General features: G+C 39.4%; 1 protein-coding gene across 4 annotated transcripts; it reads right to left on the bottom strand.

Moving 5' to 3' along the window:
• Window positions 1–8: 8 nt before the first annotated feature.
• On the bottom strand, window positions 9–27693 carry LOC309700816 (uncharacterized protein). 4 transcript variants are annotated; one of them, XR_014274759.1, is made up of 10 exons: window positions 26663–27693; window positions 14906–14967; window positions 13032–13193; window positions 8324–8624; window positions 7373–7471; window positions 7006–7104; window positions 4675–4977; window positions 3229–3324; window positions 1702–1808; window positions 9–1067 (listed from the first exon to the last, which is right to left on the bottom strand). XR_014274759.1 is itself a non-coding variant. In XM_082524649.1 (8 exons), the coding sequence occupies exons 5-8, from the start codon at window positions 4886–4888 to the stop codon at window positions 1029–1031; spliced, it is 456 nt and encodes a 151-aa protein (XP_082380775.1). In that variant the 5' UTR covers window positions 4889–4977; window positions 7006–7104; window positions 7373–7471; window positions 8324–8624; window positions 10496–10513; the 3' UTR covers window positions 9–1028. The 4 variants fall into 4 exon arrangements, 2 of the variants coding, with proteins under 2 accessions (XP_082380775.1, XP_082380774.1); XR_014274760.1 differs by lacking the exon at window positions 26663–27693 and adding an exon at window positions 15191–15293; XM_082524649.1 differs by lacking the exons at window positions 13032–13193; window positions 14906–14967; window positions 26663–27693 and adding an exon at window positions 10496–10513.
• Window positions 27694–27928: the final 235 nt, after the last annotated feature.

Genomic DNA, 27928 nt, shown 5'->3' with positions numbered 1-27928 from the left:
CTCCAGCCTGACAGAGTTATAAACTTTTATTCAAGGCAAAAGTCTACTTTTTACACATGACTGTAGTGACCATCTATTACATAAGTGATCAGCTGCACACCAAAAGATGTAGTACGTCAGATATCTCAGTGGGTCTGACGAACCTGCCAATACAATCAGCTGGTGTAACACAAAGACGTTGTTGTGTGCAGAAGAAGTGATGACACTAGGATTTTAATGGTGAAATCATGCGGAGTACCCATATTTCCTGGAAACGTTTGTAAAATTAGCACATCCAATTATTTCCTCTTTTCTATTTTTTCTTCAGGCGTTGCCAGAATCTTTGCAGAAAAGAAGAAGCCAGGAAATGTTTTACCCACTAACCCCATCCTGTCTGACAGTAAAGCTATAAAATGTACAGGTCCTGCAAAAACTACCCATAATCCTTACTGTTATTCTACCACAAACGTAGACTTCACTACATCTATTAATAGGTTACTATTCCATTTTCAAGAACTTTAACAAAAACTACTACCTATGTAAAATTTCTGTTACTATCATAAATACTGTTATTGCCTCCACCTTATACTAATACTGCAAAATGAACCCTTAAAGTTTGAACCATTGTCTGCTTTCAGATTCCAGCTTGACAGCGTTTGACAGCTTAAGATACACAACTTTCCATATGATTTGAAAGTTTTACATCTGAAGTGGACAGATGTCTTCCAACAAGCCTGATAATACACAAAATGTAGTGCTGTCAGCGTTAATCTCGTTAAAATGACGTTAGCGCCATAACCGCATTGACGTGGCAAATCTATGCGTTGACACTGCGCAGCCCCAAGCACGGGGCGATCCGCATTAACTCGCTAATGCAGATTTGTCGTGTTAACGCGGTTATGGCGTTAACATAATTTTAACAAGATTAACGCTGACAGCACTAACAAAAAATTAATGTATTTGCTGCAGAGAAGAAACGTGCGCAAACGTTTGTATGTTTTTCAATGAAATACAACAAATGAAGTCTTGTAGCGTCTGAAAGAACTCGTTCAGTGATGTCTTGCTCGGTAGGGCTGGATCACCTTGCCCTGAAACACAACATAAGTATAGGGAAGAAGCAATATTGTGTTAGCACTTTAAGCAGTGGTATTGATATCATAGGTACCAATAGCAGCGTCATCACCAGATGCAAACATAAAACAGTTTTTAGAGAGGTGACTGTGGCTCAGCAGATTCTATGCATTGTGGGTGCTCAGAGTAGAAAAGTGCTACACAGCTCAAAAAGATAATGCGTTGACCTCTACGGCTGGTTAGTTAAGTTCCTTGTTGAAGGCCTAAAATGAACATTTTCAGCACTAGTATCTGTGTTTTGAACTGATCATAATCGGTCTGAAGTGTGGTTAAATGGTGCCAGCTACATCTAACTGTGTGGACATGGAGCAAACTCAAGGCCATGAAGACTTCATACAGTTTAAATTGACTAGAGTAGCAAACCCACACACTGTCCATGGGAAGCAGACAGCGTACAAACCTATTCACATACACTATGATTGTTATAGTATGATGCTATTTTATATTGTGACACAGCATTGTAATGTGATATCCTCTTCTGTGTTAAATATACAGATATATAGGATTGTGGAGTTGCTAGAAAAATATTTGTAATGCAAAATTAAAACTCACAGTATCAGTTCTGTCAGTAACAGTGGAAGGTTTGTTTACCTGAATAGCCCACAGTGTTTCTGCGTTCTCGTAGATGTGAGCTGAAGGCTCTTCCACCTGTTTGCTGCTTTTGTTCTTCCTCGAACACAGCAGTACCAAAACCCCACCTGCCAACAGATCATTGAGTCACTCCACCTTCAAACTCACAGTCAGGACAGAATGTCTCATAATGAATGTAAGAATATGATCCGGTCTGAATACTGCTGCTATTCTCAAAATGATTTAGTCAAGTAAAATAAAAAAACAACAACAAAATAAATCAAATAAGATATTCAAGCAAAAGAAAATTACTGAAACACTAAAATAAAACAAAAATATACAGGTTATTTGTCAATTTGAACATCTTTGTCCACACTTCCTCTCTGAAGAGGTTTGTCTCATCTTTTCACTGAGACTCAGGGTGTCTACATGACTAACTGGCTTTTCAGAGAGAGGTTGGGTTGTAATGTTTATTCTGAAGTTCTGAAAATCCCATGATAAATGTCCTCTATATCACAATATTTAAGGGAACTAAAAGTAAAACTGAAACTTAGAAAAGCTAAACTGAAATGAGAGAAAACAAACAAACTGAAGCTTTACTGACTTGAAATCAAAAACTCAAAATAAAAAATAAAACCCACGTCAAAAATACAAACTACAAGAACTCCGTTTGATCAGCATTGTTCACTAAGGTGAATGTTGTTGACATACTTTTTTAAGTGATTTGGATTGGCACAAATTATAAATGATGGACTCATCATCATTTTCCTAGACATAAACTTACTAATCCCACACTGGGGAAATTCACAGACGATTAGGGTTCAGCAAGAAAACCTAAATTAGAGATATATTCGAAAGAAAAAAAATATATATATATTATATTATGTTAAAGAACTAAATAAGGAAAATAGTGTACAAAAACTATCTAGCAGTTATTTCTACTATTTACTAATGGTTGCTGGGCAACAGATCAGTCGATTAACAACAGACATTAATGAAAGATCAGAAATTGTGTTATGATTGTGATTCAGTCAATGAAGGATGTGGGTGTTCTTGTAGAGGCTCTTTTTCCTGATATTAAAAGAACTTTTTGATCAAAGTTAATCAGAAAATACTTAAAATATCAAACTTTAGTGTGTTTGAAAAGATAGAATCATGTTTAAAAATACATAAAACACATCAGAGCACTGAAATTAATTAATCATGGGCGACAAGCCTCAGGTTAAATGTGACTAACACTATTAGTATGCTCTTCTCAAAAAGTCTGTGCAAATATTACCAAACCAGAGGTCACAATATGAGGACAGAGCATGTAGCTGAGCTCATGTATTCGTGTCCTAACTGTTCCTTTAGTACAGATGTCAGTGAGTCATTTTTCCTTTTATTTTATTATTTTTTTAAATTACCAGCTTTTAAAGCTCCAGTGAACGCTGTGATAGATAAATTTGGGTCGTGTTCATCGGTGAATAGTGTGGCTCGTCCAGTAGTGGATGTCGGTATTTACAGTTCAGACCAGAATCTCCTAAACTTATCTCCACTCACACTCACCCATTATCAGGATGATGACAGCGGCAACTGAGACGGATATCATGAGGATGAACTGAGTCATGATGCAGTCCTTCAGCAGGTTGCTGTTGGAGGCATCTGGAGAAAGATGAAAGAGGAACAAAGGAGAGATAATCAATGGAAAAAAAGAAAAAAAAGTATTGTTTTATTTCTTTAGAACCGTTACAGTTATGATAATTAAAGTTTCCAATCGGGGCATTTTGTTGACAAATTATTCTGAAAACAGTGCAGAAGATTCACATCTCCAATCACAACCAGTGATCCAAACTAAGGTACTAACAAGTTAAATTAACTTTGATTTCTGAGGCAACTTAAATGTAGAGAAAAGGAAAATATTTAATTGACACACGAACAAGAACGTCAGCTACCTACCAACTGTAAGTATACAACTCGTTCTTATTTAGATATGCACGAGATGTCTTCTGGTGTTGGTGCCCTGATCTAATGCTCACACATGAAGTACAAACACAAAGCAAATGGGACACGAGTTCCTCGCCACTCATCCTAATTTGACTAAAGAGGACTGTTTTTTTTTATTTTTTTAATTTGTGTTTAGTATTACCATGGAGCCAAGACACCAATGGTCAAGCACACTTTCACACCATCTGTGACGACAGCAGTATTCGGCAGAATAGCTCTTCTGATGCTTTTTTAGTGGAGGCATTTGAAAGAAGGGCCAATTTTTAGTTTCTGCTGTCTATTGGTTGTGGGGGCGGGGACAATGTAGCACTTGAGCTCATTTCTCAACGTATTGATTTCATAATTTTCAACAGAATGGTCATCAAAGTCAAATTATTCTGAATCAGGAACCATATGACTACAATACTACTGAAACCCTCACCTCCAGCTAGATCCAATGGTGACCTCAAAGTAATCAGTAAAGCACAAGTCAGTAGATTATAGACAAGTTTTATGTCTGTTGACCAGATTAAGATGATTTATGAAAAGTAGACGTTTCCACAAACAGACCACTTGTTCAGCCTCATCGCCACCATAATTGTAAAACAATGCTTTACTTATTGAGTATTATCAGTTTTTTTTCCTGTTGCATAACTGCTGTATTGATGAAGAAGACAAAACTCTTTTTGCCCCTCAATTTTATTTTATTGTTAACAAACACATTTGCCATATTTTCCATTTTACATGTGTGTTTATTGCCATATACCACGAGTCTATCCATGCTCACATGCACATGGGCTTAAAAGACTGTCACCATAGCCCAATGGTATTGTTAGAGGTTAAGAACAAATATTCGCATACATCCCACATTACTGCAAGAATGTGGTCACAGCTTTCCTAAACATGTTGAAACAGTCAAAACTCCTGTTAGACAGCTCAAAATGTGCATTTCTACAAATACATCATGCGATCTGAACACCAACTAATTTGTTTTGCAGCAATAAAGTAAATTGAAAGTTGGGTACTTACCTAACAAAAGGTGGAAAGTCTCCACAAAATGAATGCTGCCACCTCTCTTGATGCCACAGAAGTAAAGCCTGCAGTCCTCTGCTGTATAGTTTTTAATCACAAGTTTGTTTCCCAGGATTGAGAATTTGGATTCAAAACCAGGAGAGCAGTAGGTAGAGCCTGCTGAAGAAAAACTGCGGCCAATACATGCTCTGAACTGACTGTGGATCTCCATGTACCAGTGGATCTCTGATGTCTGATTGGAGCAGGTTAGAGTGACATCGGTCCCCAGCTCTCCTCTGACCTCGGTCACGTTCTCGGCCTCTGCACAGAGCAGAAGCACCAACAGGATCATCCACAGTAGAACCATGATCAGCTTCAACATCCACAACAAGACGGAGTCGTCTGAAAGCAGCTCAGCTCTGATGTGATTCTAAGAGGGAAGTGCTCTACACTTCCTTTTTCAGATGGTCACTTGATATGACATCAGATTTTTTTAAAAACCACAAAAACGAACAAGCGCTCAGGAAGTAGAATTACATTGACCCTTGCTTAAACTCAGTAGCTTGGTTTAGTATTAGAGATATTCAACTGTTTTCTGCAGCTCAATGATTTAATGACAATACTGCAGTAGTGACGCTAGTAATGAGAACAACAGCAACTTTAACAGCAAAATCATTGTACCAGAGATGACAGTGACATGTTTAAAGTAACAGCTTTTTTGTTTTGTTTTTTGGACTGGCTGCTACATGACATAAAAGGCTCATTTTAAATTGTACGGTGTCTTCTGATCTTCTTAAATGTTCCCACGGTCAAGAAATAGATTAGAAATAGAAATATGGATTAAAAGAACAAATATTACATTGTAATAAATGTAATTTTTATTAAACAGTGAAACAAAGTGGAAGCAGACAAATTACTTTTTAATACTGTTACAACAAATCATGAAATATACTGTGTACTGATACTACACATGAAAAAATGAAATGAATGAATCAAATCCCGTGATGTCTTGCTGAAAGAGGGTCGCCTACCCTGAAACAGAAAATGAGTAATCAGTACAGGGTAGTACAAGTAGTACTATTAGATAGTATTACTACTATCACTGTAACTTTTAATAGCTACAGTGATAGTCTTTGCAGCGTTAGCAGCAACACTGAAGGAGTAAAATAGCTATAGAGATCAAAACTTTTTAGCATTTTAACATGTGGGTCTGTGGGCAACTGTCTTTTTTAGAGCCAGACTCAAGTCTATATTAGGAAAAATGAGGTTTTTGCTGCTTCACTTTGGCTTTGAAGATAATATTTTGACCCTGGTTCATCTCATTCATTTGACTTGATCATCATGTTTTTCGTGCCAAAACACTGGTGTTCCTGAAGAAACCATACCTCACAATTGAGTAAGGCACCAGCCCTGCCCTAAGTTATGCCCTGCTTTTCATTCTTTCTGCACTAATGTTACCATGACTTCCTAAATGAACATCATGTTTTATTCAGTAAGACCTGAAAGGAGCTCCTGAGGCCATAAACCCACCAGAAAAGTGTTTGCTGAGCCCACTGGAAGCTGGAAGGAGTTTTGTGAAAAACTAAATATAATTCATGATTTAATAGCTCACAGAAGCAACTTTAGGAGCAATAATTTGAAGTAACCATTTCTGTATGACTTTAACCCAACCACAGTGAGACCTGCTGATGTACAGTTGGGAGATGATGGCTGAGAAATGAGTATATCACAGGGACAGTTCAGGCTGAGCGGTTTGGAGCTAAAGCTAGAGAGGCTGTGATGTCGCATTACTTTGATTATGTTTGTCCCTGATGCAGCTCATCCAAATGCACATGAAAACATTAATAATGGGGTAAATCAAAAGTTATAGAGACAAGGCTGAGATGTTTTGGGCGCACATAGAGGATGGGTAGTAGATATATTGGACAAATTATGTTAAATATGGAGCTGCCAGGCAGTAAAAGAGGAAAAGAAGAAGACCTCAGAGAAGATCACTGTGACAGAGGAGGATACTATTGCATGGTGGACTGGGGAGAATTTGTTGGAACGTCCTCTCTTGGGAAAACTGTATGACTGTGATAACGCACACCTGGATGATCTGAAGCAGCAAACATAAATGACCAGGAATCTTAAATGAACAAAGCTGTTTTAGATTCTATTAATTTCAGAAGACATCACATGCATATTTCCATTTTGTCATTACGACTTAATGCCTGTTAACGTTCATCATAGCAGCCGAACATTTTTTAAACATTATAGAGAGTGATCCTAGTACCAGTACTGTCAGTAGTCATGGTTTATGCAGCACACACAGCATCAGTTTTGTTAGCAGTCACAGTTTTTACTTACCTGCACAGCCCGCAGTAGCTCTGTAGCATTACAGATGTGACCTGAAGCATCAGTCGTAGCATTTTCTCCTCTTCAAGCACAGCAATATGATGACAAAACCTGCCAACAGAGCTGTGAGTCACTTCTTGTTTATCCAGATGTACAGATCTAGATATATTCTTATAATACACAGATTTCTGTGCAGTCGCTGACAGTATAAAGCTGCTTCCTCACTTGATTGGTCACAGTGCAAAATGATTAAAAGAAATACGGACTGAAGTTTGACCAACACTTCTAATATGTGCTGCCAGAAACATCTATTCAAACATTAGATACTGTGATCTGAAGTTAGAAAATGTGCTAAATTTATCTACTGTGACACACTCACTGATTATTAGAATGACAAAGGCAGCCACTGAGACACAGATGATGATGAGGTGACTCTTATAGCAGTCGTTCTGTGGGTCGTTGGGAGGAACAATGACATCTGGAAACAAAGAGGCAAAAAGATCAACTGAGAACATGTTATAGTTACAAATCAGCAACTTGAAACACGCCCACCATCTATAAATTTTCATTGAAAAACATACTTTTCATATATCAGATATATAAGGTAGTATACAGCCATGATAGAAAAAACTCTTATTTCTTTAAACAACAACAACAAAAAACCCATCTAGTTACCTGTATCAATACACCATCTTATTGCTCTGCTGGGGTTTTTGTGTTAATTATTAATTTCTTTTTATTCTTTTTATCCAAAGAAAGGATCGCTTTCACTCAAGAAATCAAGGAAATCAGAATAGGTGCAGCAGTTTGCCTTATGAAATCCAACCTTGAAGCTGCAAGGAACTTTTTTGTACCCAGTGTAAGTTCCAAAAAAGGAAAAAGAAAAATATATCAGCTCACAAGTTGAGTTATTACTTGTTAGGTTTTAACTGCCAAAGTTTTCTTTTACAGTATCTCAGGACATGTTAAAACCCACCACGCTGGACCTTCACAGAGGAGAGTTTGAGTCAAAACAAATGGTGGGAAGTTTGGATGTGAAAAAAATAACACATGATCTCATTCCATTTGCATTCATTCTCACACTTACTAATACTAATGACTATGAAGGTCAGACATGAGAACAAAGTGAATGCAAAAAGTAAAGAACGTGGTAATAGATAACAAGTTAAAACATGCAAAACAGAAAAGAGAAATCCTGTTAGCCTGCTCAAAACCTGCTTTTCTGCAAATACGTCATAAAGCCTGAGAACTAACTAATCATTTGTTAGTCATATGTTCATATGTTTTACAGCAATAAGCAAAAAAAAAAAAAAAAAACTTGGCTACTTACTTGAGACGAGGTGGAAAGATTCCACAAACTGAATGCTGCCTCCTCTTGATGCCACAGAAGTAAAGCCTGCAGTCCTCTGCTGTCAAGTTTTTAATTATCAGTTTGTTTCCCGTGATTGAGAACTTGGTTTCAAAACCAGGAGAGCAGTAGGTAGAGCCTGCTGAGGAAAAACTGCGGCCGATACCTGCTCTGAACTGACTGTGGATCTCCATGTACCAGTGTGGGTCTGATGTCTGATTGGAGCAGGTTAGAGTGACATTGGTCCCCAGCTCTCCTCTGACCTCGGTCACGTTCTCGGCCTCTGCACAGAGCAGAAGCACCAACAGGATCATCCACAGGAGAACCATGATCAGCTTCAGCATCCACAACAAGACGGAGTCATCTGAAAGCAGCTCAGCTCTGATGGACTCTGACACAGAAGTGCTCTACATTTCCTACTTTACATGGTGACTTCAGTCAGTGTGACGTCTGAAAAAAACAAACAAAACCAAAACCGAAAACAAATCCCCTTAATGTCGCACAGGAACTAAAACTTTACCACTTCCAGGCAGTAGTGTGGCATGTGGGTTAATGTGGGTTCTAACAGCTTCATACTTCATCGGATGACATCTCGGGGAGGCACACTGCCGTGAGTTCTCAGAAATTGGCTGCTTGAGCACAAGAAATGACAACATCACAGAACGCAAGCTCACGGCTCTCCAACGGGAGATTGAGAGACCAGTGTTGGACTGCAGAACTGCTTCGAAATTCATATGAGCTGTTCGCACTAAAGTAAAAAATACCATCACTTATGCGGATACCCCTCTGGCGCCAACTGCAAGGCCAGAGCTGAACAAAACACTCTGATAACGACTGTGTTTAGTCTGTTCCTTCCCATTCCATGCAAGGCCACCTGGGTTGGCTGGAAGACTGTTTACTTAGCCTGGCAGGGTGAAGGACACTGTGTCAGCTGAACTATGGACACGCACACGCAACCTGAACCTGAGCAGGTAAACCAACAGCCGTAAACCAATAACAAACTCATCCTACATGATAAAAAAAATGCTGTCTTCCTCAGCTTTGTCCCAGCATTTGTCAACAGGACACAACCACAAAACGAGAGAAACAACTCATTTACTGAGTGGTAGTTAAGCTAGCTCCCCTTAAGAGAGATGTCCAGTCCAGCTGCAACTTCCAGGTCTAGGGCCCATTTTCTTTGCAATGGTAAGCACAGCTCTCTCTTCAGCACCACAGAGTGGCGCGGAGTCCCCCCCACTTCACATGCTGCACCAGTCTGTCTGATAAGTTTCTGCTCCGATTTCCCTAAAACTTCACTTGAAACAACATCTTTTACCCAGTTAGAAGTGGGTACTCTGCACGTTTCCACTTGAGAATCATGACACGATCACCATGCCAGTCACCTCACACTCAGCTGCAGCCAACAATGATGGTTTTCCAACTGAAAACCATCAGCTGAGTGGGAGCACTGATTGAAATATATTTTAAAATAGGGACTTAACTCTTTTGCTTAAAAATCAATTATCACCCACACAGCTTAATACAAATGCAAGAAAGTTAACTGTTTTAAGGTCTCAGCCTTCAGACGCAGCACTCTCCTGATTGGTTTAAACAGCCAGTCATTCATAGGCTGATCAGATCATGAATGTCTCCATGACACTCTGACTCAGGTGGACCTGCAGCAGGGAGCTCCAACATACTGAAACACTAAAACAATGAAAGGAAAGAAAGTTCAATCTCAGCATGTTTGCTGCTGGACTTGGAGGCTCTGAGTTGATAAGAACGTCTTCTTCCACATGTGTGTTAGTGCATAATGGTGCTTTTATAGATTAGAGTTCATTCCTACAGCTCTGTCATCATTTAAGCTTCAGTAAAATTATTTAAGTGAGGTCCTACTGATCATTGTTACCACCTGAAAATAAAGTACTTTATTTGCTGCTTTATTTTTACACATTGCAACTTAGAAGCTTTCCTTTTTTTTGTAAAAGAAGCTGGGTGCTTATATGAGATGAGGCAGAACATGTGCACAGCATAAAAAATGTCCTTCATTCAATCCAATCACTCTGTGTTTCTCAGAATTAAACGTTGGCTTCAAAATCAAGAAGCAGTACATAGAAACTGTAAGTGACACATTGCACCTGATGCATCATCTGAACTGACTGTACCAGTGTTTACCTGAACTGCCATAAGAGCAGGTTAGAGTTAGAATCACGTTCTCGGCCTCTGCACAGAGCAGAATCACCAACAGGATCATCCACAGGAGAACCATGATCAGCTTCAGCAACCACAACAAGACGGAGTCGTCTGAAAGCAGCTCAGCTCTGATGTGATTGACAAATTATTGCTCTACACTTCCTGTTTCACACAATCAGTTTGGCTGTTGTAATGTTGCACAAAAAGCCATACCAGCTTTTCACGCCTCTGCCCTAACATCTGCAGTTTCAGTTAATACAACAGATTTTCAGCTCTTACTGACTGATTTTTGATGATGGTACCAAAATAGTAAAACAACACTTCAACAGCAACATTGTTGTACATCAAAAGCTATCAAAAGCTGTGATAGCATCATAAATAACTTTCAGAAGAGGACAAACTGTCTCTAATACTGACTCTAATGCTAAAAAAGTAGTACTAGTAGTACATATGATTTGATAAGTAACGAAAACATGAGAGCCAAAACTGATCGTCAGCTCATCATGTCCCAGCTGATCAAGTGGCTTCACCTCTTGTCTCCAAGCTGTTACTGCAGAAACACATTCATACACATATTAAGTAAAACAAATCAAAGTAGATAATAACTTCAATGAGGTGGCACATTTTCTACTACTATAACACTGCCAAAACACGTACTACACCATTTGGTAGTACTGACACTACAGACCCAACTCTATCTTGTACTTCTAGATCTGCTAGTCAGGGTACACCCTGGAAAGGTCGCCAGTCTGTCACAGGCTAACACAGAGAGGTAGACAACCATTCAATTCATAACCAATTAATCAAACCACACAAAGCACATCTTTTGACTATGGGAGGAAGCCGGAGGACCTGCAGAGGACATGCAAACTCCACACAGAAAGGCCACGGCCAGATGGTGGATTCAAACCCAGGACCTAACCGCTCGGTGCTACCCACCATGTTGCCCCTTCTGTAGTACATAATCGACTTATTTGTACACATGTGTAATGATCATCAGTATCTGGAATATTAATGACTTTGTGTTCAGCTGCACTGTAAACACCAGCAGATCCAGAGTGATGGGCCTTGAAGGGATCATTTTATATATGAATTGGCCTTTAAAAGAGGACCTGAGGAGACAAGTTAAATCCAGGTACTTTGATCAGGAAATGATGACAACAAAATTTTAGTGACATCATTTGGAGTATGTGTGGAACATTGTGTACGATTACCACATGAAATTACTGACCTTTTACTGTGTTATTTTTTACAGTTATTCCATAGAATTCTTGCAAGAAAGTAAAAGTCTTTCCACAAACACAAACAAGAATCAGCACTTTTAGAAAGTTTACTACATCTATAATTAGTCTACCCCTCTATTTGTTCTATTAATGGGACTTCTACTATTCTAATTATTGAGAACAACAGTTGCTCCATATTGATCATGACAAATAATGAAAAAAACAGCTCTTTCTGAGTAGTCGTGTTTTCCTTGTAAGCTGTACATGATGACCACATTAAATCACTTCCCTTTGCTGACTTTAGTTTTACATAATACACTTTTTTGTTTCAGGAAACAAGTCATGGCATAAACAATGGAAACAAGCAAAAACATCATTATTTTTATATCCAGTTCGGTCACATAGTGCTGCCGTAAATCCTACCATAGGCTTAGGGATGGGGCAAGCAGGGCTAACACAGAGGCTATGTCCACACTAGCCCGGATAAATTTATAACGGCGTTTTTGTCTGAAACGCTCCGCGTCCACACTAGCGTTTACAGTCATTTTCGCAGAGTTGAAAGAGAGAGAGAGTTAAAGAAATAGAAGAAAAGCTATCTGGAGCATGTACAGACTGATATTAATCTTTAATAGGGCTGTCAAAATTGAGAGCAAACAAAACAACTGCTGTATAATGCCCTCCGCTATCTTAGTTTAATTGATCATGTGACTGCATCATATAACTAACATGCGTCATTGTTTTAGAAAGTCTTCGTTTTCACGGTCCATACTGTGACGCGAAAACACCGTTTTCAAATCATTGCGTTTTGTAGAGCGTTTTCAAAACGCTGCATTTTCCTTGAGCGAAAACGCCGTCTCAGTGTGGACGGGAGGCCAAGGAGAAAACGATGCGTTTTCAAACAAAAATGCATTAGTGTGGACGTAGCCAGAGAGACAGACAGTCGTTTGGATTTACATTCACACCTATGGCACCAATTAACCTAACCCCACTAATTGCACGTCTTCGGACTACCTAGAACTACTCATGATCCTGCTACTACTGCTATTAATACTACCACAAGCATGGACTTTATGACTTCTATTACTAGATTTCTACTGAATTTACAAGCATTTTACGCCAAATTGTTAACACAACAGAGGGTGTACTTAGGCCTCCTTTAACAATTAAGATACTTGTAATAAATGTGGGCTGTTTGTAGCTGTGGAGGAAAGACTAAGTGAATTAGAGACCTAGTTCCCCACCCTCGAAAGTCCTGTATGTGGTCAATATCCATTAGTCTCTGTAAGCAAAGGTACCTTAGTTAACATTAGTTCAGAGTAGAATGTCCTGAGCATCCAGGAACTCAGGCTGGCTGGATGAGGATATGGGTGCAGTGTAGTCCTAAATAGAAGCCTCTGTGCTGGCACACTACCAGTCTGTTCACGTTTCAAAGAGCTTTTTCCCAGTTGGTGAAACATCTACGAGGAAGAAACAAACTCTGGTTATTGGCGACTCAATTTTGAGAAAATGGAAAGCAAGACAATACATCAGCTATTGTCCATTGTCTTCCAGGGACCAGAGCAGCTGACATTAAATAAATTCTGAAACTGCTGGCTAAAGATAAACATAGATTTAGTAAAAGAAAATAATTCACCAGTAATGACACCTGTCTACATCAATCAGAGGCCAGTAAAAAAAAATGTCAGCAAACAAAATTACAAAGAAAGAATTTTTATTGAAGTATCCTCAACTGAATCAAAGACAAAAGAAACAGTTAAATGTGGATTCTTCAACAGTTACGTTTCACTCTTCAAAGCCTCTTAGTACATGCTTTAATAACTGACCAAGATATGGCTTAATTTTATCTTACAAAACCTGGTTACTGACTAAAACGGGTCCTATCTATTTTTTAAAGATAGCTGCTAATTTTTCCAATATTCCTGTTTCTTCAGGAATGTGATCTATTGAAAGCAGCAGTGGTGAGGCAGGTTTATGTTTCAGTGTGTGATTACATAAATAAGATCTCTCATTTTTAAAATAAGTACACATTAGCCTCTCATTTGGCTTCTTTAATAAATTGAACTGACGGAGAGAGTTTTGCAGGCACATGAAGGGGTTTACTCATCTGTGTTAATTACAGGAACATAGTACTGTGACTATTTTCTCAGGACTGTGCACACAAACAAAACAAAGCAAATTTGACAGACAGATGTCACTGAGTGCACCTCTCTCTGCACACAGTAAAAATTAAACAAAATTAAGAGCCAGAACACATTATCTTACCATCTGTCCAATAAATGCCTGAAAGTGATTTAACTGAATGGACAGGTCTTAAATTTGTTTTGTTACCAGCAGGGGTGATTCTAGGATTAGAGCTTTGGGGGTGCTGAGCACCCAGAGAGCTGCCCAGCCAGGCAAACTTTACACGTCACGATGAGACTTCTTCCCTGTCTCTGTCAGTCCCTGCATCCTTAAATGTTTACAAAATATTAATTTAAAAAAACTATAAAAATGGAGGCAACTTTGCCTGTAGTAGAATATATAAAATGTATGAAAAAATCTTTACTGCAGATAATAATTTTACTAATTTAATAATAATAATTTTGTGTTGTAAGATTTATGACTTTCATGCTTTCATAGTGGTACTTAGGAGAGCTTGACATTTTTCTCAGGTGGTACACACTGTAAAAAGTTTGAGAAACACTGATAAGTGTATGTGTGCTTTTGGAAAACATTTAAAGCTGCAGTACAGAATCTTTGAAACAAGCTTAAAACATTTGTAGAATATAAACAGAGCATCTGCTCCTCTTTACAGCTCCTCACTCCACCAGGGCTGTTTGGCTCTTTCTGATAGTGTGCAAATGTGATGTACGTACTGCGGCAGTCATACAGACAACTGGACGGTCCAAAAGTTGGCCGACCTATTACTGGCTGAGGTTTCAGTAGAGTTGTGGCTGAACCACATAAAAATATATTATTAATTTTAATCTCCGCAATCAATGATAATGTTTTGTTGGAATGTTGTTAAAGAGGGTCAAAAATGTTTCAACCCAGTTTGTTTTGCAGATTCTGTGTAGCAGCTTTAATATAGGGAGGACACAACTTCCAGATTGTGTGAAATCAGTTTTTTCTCTTTGTCAGTTTAACAGTTTCTGTTCTGCCTGTCACTGTTCCCTGTCTGTTTTCTTACCTGGTTCTTCCTGACATTGTACTTTCTCCTCACGTTCCCTCTTTCCTCTCTCCCTCTTTGGACTGACAATCATACACAAATAGATTGTATTCAATTAGATGAAAAATTACATTAATATGAAAAAAAAAATACTACTAAGATCACTAATGATAGTCCTCTCTCAGTGTACTTTCAACCAAAAGGCAAATAACCAAACCGCATAAACATCTAATAAAAGATATAAATATTGAAACACTGATCCAACATTATTCTTGATTCACGGTTCATTTGATTTTACACTTTTACCTGAATGTGGCTCCTTTTTTTGAAAAAACTTCCTTATATCCCTTATAAACATGGCTGTCTCGCTGTACACACACACACACACACACACACACACACACACACACACACACACACAACAGGAGTTATAAGGTTAATTGGCATTCAGTCAATTAGCTAGTTAGTATCCATTTCTAACAGGGCAGTGGTAGCAACAGTAGGCTACGTTTTAGATTTTAAATAGGCTGTATAAATTTCAATGGGAGCAACAGGACAATGAAATGTTGCTGAATTTACTACAGAACAGGACGGATTGTAGGGTAGCAAACATTGTCAGAAAACAAGTTTTTAACACAGCAGGTTACCTGGGTGGGTGTAATGTTTTTCAGCTAAAAAGAAACATGGTCTGACTCCTACCAACTATATAAAGAGTAACTGAAGGTTAAATGCAGCTAATATGTCCTGTTTTAAGCCAGGCACTTACACTTCCGCTCTGCTGCGTCTCAGCCACCATCGCTCTGGCAGCAACGGTGCTAGAGCCAGAGTAGGGGAGAGGCGAGCTGAAGCTAACCATTGTTTTAACCGTTGTTAAAATGTTATGTCTCAAACAAGTACAGTTTTTTTTTTTTTTGCTTTTTATATTTTTAGTAGTGTGTCACACTACGGAAGCGTAGAGCTGCCACCCAGGCAAAAGAAAAATACAAGTGTATCACGTTATAACGTGAAAGGTTTATTGTTCTAACAAGATACTTTTCCTGTTTGTACAATATACTATCATGTTTGTACAATATACTTTTCACGTTTGAACAACATAATATCACGTTATTACAATATACATAATTATCACGTTCGTACAATATAGGATCACGTTCGTACAATATAGGATCACGTTCGTACAATATAGGATCACGTTCGTACAATATAGGATCACGTTCGTACAATATAAATATTATATTGTACGAACGTGATAATTATGTATATTGTAATAACGTGATATTATGTTGTTCAAACGTGAAAAGTATATTGTACAAACATGATAGTATATTGTACAAACAGGAAAAGTATCTTGTTAGAACAATAAACCTTTCACGTTATAACGTGATACACTTGTATGTTTCTTTTGCCTGGGTGGCAGCTCTACGCTTCCGTAGTCACACAAACAGCAAATATTGTCAAAAAAAAGTCAAAAAAGTAAGAAATCTTTGGGGGTGATTTGATTCATTCAAAAATGGGCTAAAATCGCCCCTGGTTACCAATATTAAATTCAGATATTCTAGTCAGGATTTGGTCGATATCTGATCTAAATGTCAGATTTATGCATCCTCAGTTAAGAGTCTCAACTTTTCCACAAGGCGTGGTTGTGCTGTAAAGCTATAGCTTCCCACTCAGACCCAGACTTCCTGTAATGCATCATACAATCAGCATTTACAGAAGAAAAGACAATTATGACAGAGTCAAGTATGTCTTAGTCTGCGTGTTCCATTCCCTGCTCTCTGTTCCAGGCATTCCAGCTTTCTTGTACTTAGTTTTCCTGGTTCGAGTTTTATGTTAGTTTCCCCCCTGGTTATTTCCTTCATTTGGCTTATGTTTTTGTTTTTAGCCACAATAAACGCTCGCATTTCCTTAAAGTTCAGTTCCACCTTTTTTTTCTTCTGCTTTTGGGTCCGCACACCACAACTCCCATGTGATCTGTTATTGCAGATCGTGACAGGAAAGAGACGTAAAACTTTAATGAGAAACGAAAGCAAGAAGATCAGCAAAATAAGGGAACTGTTACACTTGAAACACATTTCTTTGCAGTGCCATGCATAGTGAAGTAGCATGGTGGAATCACCCATTGAAGTATCTGAGATGAAACATTCACTGTGCATTACCTTTAAATAACTACTTCCTGTTGTCTTACCAGTTAGTGTTTCAGGCTGTTTCTTTTTTTTTCCAGCTTTAGGAAATATCCTGACCTGTTCACCTCAAGGATAAATTCACATATTTCAATGTAGAAACAGCTCTGAACTGTTTCAGCAACATTTCTGCTCATGACCAACAATTTTGACACCTTTAAAATGTGTTTTAAAAACTTCAAACATATCAGCTTTGTTATTAAGCTCACTGAAAACAAGAATCACATAAAAATGAGTTTGGGGTTATTTAAAATAGAGAGAAAAAAATATACACATTCCAAGACTTTTTTATTTTTTCAAAATGGATATAAATAAATCAAATTATTTGACATTTTTGATTCATGTTTTATCATGTGTGTTAGTGCCGCTATTGTTTTCTTTCTACAACTATACATTTTATTTGCTTTTCATTGATGAAAAACTGAACTACAGACAAGAATCAGAAAACAAATGGTAAATGGCCTGTATTTTTATAGCGCTTTACTAGTCCCTAAGGACCCCAAAGCGCTTTACACATCCAGTCATCCACCCATTCACACACACATTCACACACTGGTGATGGCAAGCTACATTGTAGCCACAGCCACCCTGCGCCCCAGGGATAACGTTCATTAAATAAAAATAAATAAATAGATAAATCAGCAGGATATTTCAAAGAACTCACCAGCTTTGCCCTCAGTGCTGATTGCTGAGTGGAGTCAGGAGAATTGTTATCTGAGTGAGTTAGAAAGAGCAGCAGGACACAGCCTCACACAGCAGATTCAACAGGGCTGTAACAGTTTCTCTGGTTTGTCTCTGGTTTACACTGTTAGGCAGCAGGAAAAAAACCCAGCATGCACCACAAGGAAGTACATGTTATTCTAGGACGTCAGCCTTTTTGTCACTTATCATTTCTGTGCTGTTTTTACGTATATTTGTATATTCTTGTATTCAAGCTAGCTTCTCCTTTTCTTCCTCTAAATGATATTGTGGTGGCAGATTTCTTTTCTCATATATTAATCACATATATATAATTATATCACATTAGTTACAGTAATATCACTTTCTCACTTTACCATAGTAAGAGCAGTCCTGTCACTAGTTTACATGCATGTGGAAAGTTAACACAGTGAGGTCATTGTAATGGGAGACATTAAACAGATAGTGAGACTCTTTCTGCTTATCAGGGATGTAAATCCTTAGGTGAAGGCTAAGCAGAAAACAAGGTCATAATTCTCTCTGTGAGGGAGGAGGTATAGCCCCCCCGTGAGAGGGGCCAACATGTAAGAGTTTGTGAAATGTTCTTTGTCTGTGTTGTAAAGGCGGTGTCCACAATTCAGAAATGGTCCTGGTGTTTCACTGCGATGTTCTCTCCACATTGCAATGTGTTTGTTTCACAAAGGTACATATCAGAGACAGAGAAAGATCTTACTGTAAGAGAAGGAATGTGTTTCTATTCATTACACAATATATGTTCACCAAGATGAATTAATAAGTGAGAGAAAACTAAGGAAGAAATATAGAGAAAAAGATAAAGTGATAACTAGACAGAGAAGTGTATAGAACAGAGAGGGAGAGGGATAGTCTGGATTAATATGCGGGTAAATCACTTTAATCTGGGTTGTGTCACCTTTAATCTGCAGAGGGAGAACTCACAGCCTACAGACCCAATTACATCCCATCTTTGTATTATCCAAATCCAAATCCAATTTATTTATATAACGCATTTAAAAACAAAAGGTTTGCTCAAAGTGCTGTACAGAAACAAAGGGTAAAACACAAGATAAAACCACTGACACTCACATAAAACATAATAAAACACATAAAAAACATATCAACTCACCCCAGTCTGAACGCTATCGAAAAAAGGTGTGTTTTCAAAAGTGTTTTAAAATCAGGAAACGAAGATGCCTGTCTAATATTTAAAGGGAGCATATTCCAAAGTTTTGGGGCCATAATTGAAAAGGCTCGTTCTCCTCTACGTTTGAGCCTTGATTTTGGGACAACCAACAGCAGCTGGTCAGCTGATCTGAGGGTCTGTGAAGGAATATAAGGCTGAAGTAACTCGGAAAGGTATGGGGGAGCAAGACCATTAAGGCATTTATAGACCAGTGTTAAGACTTTGAAATTAATTCTGTGATAAACAGGAAGCCAATGAAAAGAGGACAAGATAGGTGAGATATGTTCATGCCTGTGGATACCAGTTAAGAGGCGGGCAGCAGCATTTTGAACGAGTTGAAGACGAGCAAGAGATCCTTGGCCGACTCCAACATAAAGTGCATTACAGTAGTCAAGCCGTGTTGAAATAAAGGCATGTATTACCTTCTCCATGTCACGTCTTGACAAAACTGGCTTCAGCTTTGCTATTTACCTCAGCTGGAAAAAGCTTTTTTGCAACACCAAACTAATATGTTTGTTCAATTTAAAGTCTGAGTCCATAATGACTCCCAAGTTTGTCACATGCTACTTGATATAAGAACTAGCCAGCGGGTTCATTAAAAATTATTAGGTCTAAATACAATCACCTCCGTTTTACTCTCATTGAAACTCAAAAAGTTCAGAGCCATCCAAGCTTTGACATCTTCAAGGCAGTTCAAAAGGATTTGGATGGAGCCTGGGCAATTTGGTGCTAAAGGCAAATAAATTTGGCAGTCGTCTGCCTAGCAGTGAAAGGATATTTCGTGTTTTCTAAAAATAGGGAGGAGGTATAATGAAAAAAGAAGAGGGCCAAGGATTGAGCCCTGGTGCACCCAACAAGAAAGGGGGGGCTGAGGTGGACTAAAAACTTTCAACTTTAACACTAAACATTCTGCCACTCAAATATGAGCGAAGCCAATCCAGTGCTGCCAACCAGGTGTTCCAAATGAGAGATGAGAATATTTTGGTCAACAGTATCAAACGCTGCAGTAAGATCTAAAAGCACAAGGATCACGGAACTTCCACAATCAGTAGCTAAAAAGATATAGTTAAAAACACGTAAAAGTGCTGTTTCAGTGGAGTGTAAATGTTTAAAACCAGACTGAAAACGTTCCATGATGTCATTAGCATCTAAAAACGTATTCAGTTGGGTAAAAACTATTTTTTCCAATAACTTTGAAAGGAATGGAAGTCTTGAAATAGGTCTAAAATTTGAGCAAACTAAAGGGTCAAGGCCAGGTTTTTTTAAATAAAGAGCTTACAATTGCATGTTTAAAACCAAAACTGGTATTTATAATAGCAAGGACTGAGGTTCCAATTGAAGGGAAAACCTCTTTAAAGAGCCATGCAGGGATCACATTCATGGGAGAACCAGAAGGTTTAATTTGTCTAACCATCTCGTTAAGAAGTGTAATTGAGATGGGTTCAAACTGCTATAAGGCAGCTGAACAGGGACTAAACGTGGATGGGTCATATGTAGGAGGTACTATTGCTGACCTGATGGACTCAACCTTGTTTACAAAAAAAGAAAGAAACTGATTACATCTATTAGCAGAGCCTTCCAGGATGGCAGACTGGGGCACATTTAAAATAGAACTAATGGTCTTATAAAGTGCACGGGGATTATGACAATTTGATGCAATGACCTGAGAAAAATGGCTGTTTTTCTCATTTTTCACTGTATTTTGATAGCATTTCCAACAGTCCTTTAACATTTCAAAAGAAACCTGCAATTTGTCCTTCTTCCACTCTCGCTCTGCTCTCCTGCATTGACGTCTGACCACTCGGGTGGATTCATTTAACCAGGGCTGGGGAATACGTTTAGTGCACCTGGTTTTTCATGGGGCCATAATGTTTAGGGTCTCAGTACAGGTTTCTTGGAACTGCAAAAGCAGCTCATCCAGACTAAGTCCTAAAGTAATTTCAAGGTCAATAAAAGGATTTTTTTCTATAAAAGTTGAGGAGAAGAGAGCACCCAGCTTGCGCCTGGGTGGAGCGCAAGCTTTAAACTCATGCACAAGAGAAATGTCAAATAAAACAGGTTTTGATTAGAAAACACGGAATCCCAAATTTCCAAATTAAAAACAGATAAACCACATAATAACACCAGGTCAAGAGTGTGCCCCTGCTGGTGTGTAGGGCCTTGTACAGACTTTACAAAGTTAAAAGACTGAATAAGATTTAAAAACTCCTGAGCAAGCAGTCCATCAGAGCCACAGACATGAATATTAAAATCACCAACTATTAAAATCCGATCATATTTAGGCACAATGTCAGCCAAGAAAAATGAAAAGTCATTTAAAAAGTCCTTGTTAAACTTCGGTGGTTGGTAGATTACTGCACACACAACCGGTTGAAAATGGACCGGGCATTTATTAAAGCCATCCTCGTTGGAGCTGCAGTCTGGGTAGAAGTTGTGTATGAAGCCCAAGTTAATGGGAGCAAATTCACAAAGTTTATTCCACGACGTCCAAGACGTGAAAACCACCGGCGAGCAGGCTCACGTCCACCCGAGCCTACGACAGGTACCAGACAAGGGGCAACAGGATCCAGGAGACGCCTTGAGATACGATGGAACAGACTACACCCTGGGGTGCCTCTGTCAGTGCGCCCCAGGGCAGCTGTGGCTACAATGTAGCTTGCCATCACCAGTGTGTGAATGTGTGTGTGAATGGGTGGATGACTGGATATGTAAAGCGCTTTGGGGTCCTTAGGGACTAGTAAAGCGCTATATAAATACAGGCCATTTACCATAATCCACTGGAGCAGTCACTAGAGAAAAAGTAAGGCAAGCTTTAAGCTTCACTAGCCGACCGGCACGTTTACCGCGGCGTCTGCGACTATGCATCGGAGCAGGAGGAAGCGCTCCGCGTAGCAGGTAAGCAGGAACATCAGCCAGGGGTGGTGGATACCCTGTTGTTTGTCCTTGCTGATTAGTCAGAAAATATTGAAGATCCAAAAGTTTTTGGCATTCATATACCAGTCACAAGTTGATTTGGGTGGCGCAAATTGTAAAAAACAAAACAAACAAAAACAAAATTGACAGAGATAGACGGCAAGCCACACACACCGGCGCCATCTTCTTCAGCAAGTGTGAGCCCTATTAGAGATTTTACAGATATATTTCCAAAAGTTGATTTTGTTCATCTGGACGTAGCGTTTTCAGTGGGAGAAATGTTTCCTCACTCATCCAAGTGACTTCTTCAGTCTCAGCTGACTGCAGGTTTCCCCAATCTTATAAACAGTACATTTGCACAATGGCTGAAACTAGCACTACTGATCATCATCCACTGGAGCATAAACTGGGTGTCATCAGGACGCTACAACACAGAGTGAACACCATCCCCACAGACACAGCGGCCAGGGAAGCAGAAGAACATCCCATCAAGAAGGCCCTGAGTAAATGTGATTATCCCAGCTGGACTTTTGTCAAAGCTGAGAGGTTAAAGAAAGCTCCAGCCGATCCAGGAGAGAAGGAAAACCGCTGCCTAAGTGAAAACCTGTAGTGATCCCGTATGTGTCAGGAGTATCGGAACAGTTGAGACGCATTTTTTCTAAACACCGGGGTCAAGGAGGCCATTTACGTGAAAAGGGCAAGACCCTCTCTGAATCAAAGAGGGGGCCTAAGGGTGCAACTTTTGCCATCTTACAATGCTGTGATTGGAGCCATTCCCCAACTCTCTGTGAATGCTACTCATGGCCATTGATCAGTGGGCTTTGGTCAGTGGGCATGTAAATTTGCATAATTATGATGAAGGAACTGACCTCCCAGCCCATTGTTCCTTCAGTGGGCTGGTTTCAGTTATTATTACTCAAATGTACTAAGGTTGGGGTAACCTGCAGTCAGCTGAGACTGAAGAAGTCACTTGGATGAGTGAGGAAACCAGCGATGTGAACACACTACGTCCAGATGAACAGAATCAACTTTTGGAGATTTACTTACCTGGATGATTGAGCATGCATCAAGATCAAGTTTGCTGACGACACTGTTGTTGTGGGCCTGATCTCCGACAACATCGAGACTGCCTACCTGGGGGAGATTAGGAACCTGGAGAACTGGTGCCAGGAGAATAACCTTCTCCTAAACGTCAGCAAGACTAAGGAGCTGATCGTGGACTTCACTACAAAGCAGGCAAGGAATTACAAGCCCCTCGTCATCAGTGGCACGCCAGTGGAGAGATGGGACAGTTTCTGATACCTGGGTGTCCACATCACTCAGGACCTGTCATGGTCCTGTCACATCAACACCGTGGTTAAGAAAGCGTCTCTTCTTCCTCAGAAGACTTAGAGACTTCCATCTGCCACTGAAGGTGCTCAAGAACTTTTACTCCTGCACCATCGAGAGCATCCTGACGGGAAACATCTGCACATGGTTTAGGAACAGCACCAAGCAGGACAGACGAGATCTGCAAAGAGTGGTGCGCTCGGCCGAACGCATTCAATCAGAGGTCCCTGACCTGCTGTCCATCTACACCAAGCTGTGCAAGACCAAAGCTAGGAAGATTGTGATGGACCTCTCCCATCCCAACAATGGACTCTTCTCACTGTTGAGGTCTGGGAAGCGCTTCCGCTCTGTTAAGGCCAAAACAGAGAGAATGAAGAGGAGCTTCTTCCCCCAGGCTATTCGGGCCCTGAACCAGGTGTAGGACTGGACTCTCCCACACACATCACATCACCATAAGACTGGACTCTCACACACATCACATCACCACACACACTCTGGTTTTTCTTCATGCACACTTCCTGTAATTTATAATCTATTTCTGCTATTTGCACATTTTTACTCTAAATTTCTAAGTTAAATCTGTTACAAGATTACAGCTACAAGCATATCACCTCATGTCATACTGTGTATGGTTGTGTGTGTGAAAAATTGGAATTTGAAAAATGTACAGGTATATTGTTTGTACCTAGGCCAGCCCACTATCAGAACATTCTTGTTATTACTAATGTCACATCTTTTGCATGCACTATTCTCACCATGAACAGTAAAGACAGAAAAAAAAAAAAAAGAATCACACACTAGCCCGTAATTTACCTTCTTTATCAAACAGTCTAATTACTACGGTGGCCCCTAGAGACAAAGCACGTACAAACTCCAAAACACTTGCAAACTCCAAAACACATGCAAATTCCAAAACACATGCAAACTCAAAAACACTTGCAAACTAAAAAACACATGCAAACTCCAAAACACGTACAAACTCCAAAACACTTGCAAACTCCAAAACACATGCAAAATCCAAAACACGTACAAACTCCAAAACACTTGCAAAATCCAAAACACGTACAAACTCCAAAACACTTGCAAAATCCAAAACACGTACAAACTCCAAAACACTTGCAAACTAAAAAACACATGCAAACTCCAAAACACTTACAAACTCCAAAACACTTACAAACTCCAAAACACTTGCAAACTCCAAAACACTTACAAACTCCAAAACACTTGCAAACTCCAAAACACGTACAAACTCCAAAACACTTACAAACTCAAAAACACTTGCAAACTCCAAAACACTTGCAAACTCAAAAACACTTGCAAATTCCAAAACACAACGGAAGTGCTCCAGGACGCTAGGGGCAGTGTTGAGCTTTTGTTACCTAGTAACTACACAAGCCAGGAAGTACCAATGACCGGATTTGGGGTTTGCAGCCTTAAAGGCCGCATTTTAAGGCCGATTAAGTCACAGCGACAAGAGAAGGCTGTCCCAATTCAAAGGCTGCTCTACATGCGGCCCTCAAATGCGTCCTTAATTTCCCTGAATTTTAAGGATGGGTCAGTGTAGCCTTCATGGCCCAACATATCCCAGACTTCATAGTGCGGCGGTGGTGTGGATAATTTTGCAGAAAAAAAACGGTGGAAGTGGAGCGGAGGAAGAGTAAACTTTCAGAAGTAAGTACTGAATATTATGTCACTTATTTATGCGCAAATATTTTTTTAATGAAGAACATTAAACCATTATTGTTGGCCACATGTCGGGAAAGTTATGTGACATTAGTCATGTCTGTACTTTCAGAATTAACTTGGTTTTAAAGCCTGTAATTTTAAATATATATATATATATATAGTCGACCTTATTCTTACAGAGATTGTGATGATTTTGTGGATAATTAAAGTCAGTCATATATCCACAAACACAACAAGCTGAAAGTCAGTGATGTTGCTCGGTTTGCAGTCCTGAATATCACGGCACAAGTAGGATTCACTGCACTGTTAATGTTAGCTATGTTATATTGCTGCCTCTGTTCGGTGGTGTCGAGCCAAACGGACTTTAACGTGTGTTTGAACGAGCTGACGGTTCACTCGTTACGCTGAAAGAAAGATGCTTTAATCGCAGGAGTCACACATGTGTTCACTGTACCATCTGGGAACTCTTCTTGTTTCGTAATAACACAAACACTAAATCCTCCTTCTTTTGTGCTGTTTTGTAGCAGTGTATACACCTGAGACTGTCACCTGTCTGTCTGTCCTGCACTCTCTCTCTGTTTCTTTCTCTCTGATTGTGGAATAAAAGTATGAACATGTGTTTATAAGTTACACTTGTGTTTGAATCCTGCAGCTTATCACACATTTGATTTCCATGTGTGACAACTGCAAGTGTCCAGAGTGAGGACAGACTGAGGGACCCACTGCTGCACATCATCTGTGAGGCTTTGCACCCCTGATGATCCACCAGGACAAACTCAGCAGTGTGTGAGGAAGAGGAGGAGGAAGAGACAGCAGCAGCTGACAGATGGAGAGAATAGACAGACTGTTCCCTGTTTGTGAAGGACTGCTAGAAAAGTTTAAAATAACAAATTGTCTGTCCTGAATCAGTCTTATTAGGTAATGTTCAAATAATTTTATCATTCCAGTGTTTTCAGTGTGGGAGAAAGCAAGGCTGGACTGGGACAAAAAAATCGGCCCGGGCATTTTGACTAGAGACCGGCCCACCAGGATAAAGATTGAAAATGTGACGTCATTGAGGGGTAAACCGCAAAGGATTCTGGGAACTTGTGGCAAGAGGTACTAGCGCACGCAGGCTTTCAATTGAACTCAGTTACACAGCGATAAAAAGAAACCCAAAAAATGGCAAGAAGCCGTTGTATTATTAACTGCAATAGCCGGTCGCATGACAGCCACGGGAAGCCGACGGGTAAAGCGATCGTTTTTTTTTAATCGGATTATGTCGTTAAAGAGAAATTATTTAAGCCATGTTTCCGAAGTAAGAGCCAACGGATGGTCTGGATATATCAAATATAACGTCTCAGAACACTCCAGCTCACATGTTAGTCTGCTCCAAGCATTCCCACAAAGGTCAGAGTTTTGTAGTAGTTAATACGTCTTTTTCTTAACATAATTGGTGATATAGGTTACAAGCAAGTCTGGCGTTGAACAGAAATTGTCGCGCTATGCTCCTTAATTTATTGTGCATAAATAGTGAATTGTCCTGACACAATATTGCGTTTCGCTTCTGTTATTACCATGGTACATTTACAAAAACATATACTTTTATTCACAGGATAAAACAGTTGTTTTGTATCACTAATTGTCCAGTGCGATTACAACATACAATATTATTGTCACTGCTACATTTCTGTGATGCTACCAGAGATTATTTCCACTACTAATTAATTACCGTTGAGCTCAAAGGTTATATTAATAAACGGTTAACGAATGTGTACGAATGACGACGATTTGTGAGACTGGTAAACTTACCTTTGTTCCTACGATGGTCTTTCGTTCTACACGGTGCATTTCAAGGTCCTGTACCCATCCGTCGGTAAACTGTACCTGGGCTTGTTGCAGTGACCTGAAGTTACTAAACTTCATGAGTGTATGCACTCACTCCAAGAACCGTATAATTATAAATATGAGCGTGGTGAAAGTTGGGCAGCACGCTAACGTCTTTTGTCCCTCTGTGTGCTCGTAAGGGTCTGACCCTTTCACTCCTTTGATTTTTTTCCTCGTATCTTTTCTTTGACTTTTCATCAAGTCTGTCTTTGTATGGACCGGCATTGTTCTCCTTTTGTTTTGTACATTCCTTTTTTGTGCGGCAAAGAAAAAACAAGAAGGTATGAACGTTTTGCGGTGCTGCAAATGCTTGCATTTGATGCGGTACTTGGATTGTTTTGCCACGAGTTCCCGGCATGCAATGCGCGAAAATCACGTGATTGCTAAACAAGGGGGAGGGTGCATCCGGCCTCCTCGGCTGTAATTGGTCCAGCCCAGAGTCGATCATGACCAATTGGCCAATCCAACACCTTTCATTATATATACCCTTCCTAAAAAAAAAAATAAAAAAATCCATCGGCCCATAAAAACAAAAAATCGCCAGCGGCCCACCGGGCAAATGCCCGGTATGCCCGATGGCCAGTCCAGCTATGGGAGAAAGTACTCAGGGCCTTCAAGTTACACACTATGAAAGGCAGCAACAAGTTTAATATTCAGAAACATAAAGTATGTATCAGCAGCAGAATGGACCTAAAAATAAATGTTTGTTTCAGTTCTATGAAGCTTTGAGTATGTTTGGATCAGTAGCACTGCTGTGTTTGTTGCATCATATTGCTGTAATTGTTTATATGCTTTATATATTCTGAGGTAAGTTGATCTATAGTGTTACATCATATTCTGTAAGGATGTTATGTGTTTGTATACTTTCTGCCCAGTTTGACCCATTTAGCAGAAGTCAGCCTGTTTAAGGCTCTGATATCTATTCTGTATGACTTAAAGCAGTTATGACATGGTCTTATTTTCTCACCCAATAAAGGAATATTTCAAATATCAGTCTACTCTTCATTTTATCAGTAACAGTTATCACAGCTTGTACATTTTCTTTTTATAAATATATGTAAGCAATGAGCCAAATTTAGTAATGCCAACATACTGAAGGAACAACATTTGTCTCTTATATATGATACACCTATATATGCACTGTCAAAGATACTTGTCTTTGAGTGAAGATTTAAGGTGATAAGAAATATA

This window comes from Aulonocara stuartgranti (assembly GCF_965226115.1).
Source record: "Aulonocara stuartgranti genome assembly, chromosome: 23".
Taxonomy (NCBI): Eukaryota; Metazoa; Chordata; class Actinopteri; order Cichliformes; family Cichlidae; genus Aulonocara; species Aulonocara stuartgranti.
This window is presented reverse-complemented; position numbering and strand designations above follow the sequence as displayed.

What these genes read in the sequence shown, in the direction of transcription:
- LOC309700816 (XM_082524648.1), bottom strand. Translation starts at nt 5,038, where the DNA reads ATGTTGAAGCTGATCATGGTTCTACTGTGGATGATCCTGTTGGTGCTT. An exon ending in GACTTTCCACCTTTTGTTAG is followed by an intron (nt 3,325 to 4,674) that starts GTAAGTACCCAA and finishes ATCTTTCTCCAG; the next exon opens with ATGCCTCCAACAGCAACCTG. An exon ending in AAACACTGTGGGCTATTCAG is followed by an intron (nt 1,068 to 1,701) that starts GTAAACAAACCT and finishes GTTGTGTTTCAG; the next exon opens with GGCAAGGTGATCCAGCCCTA.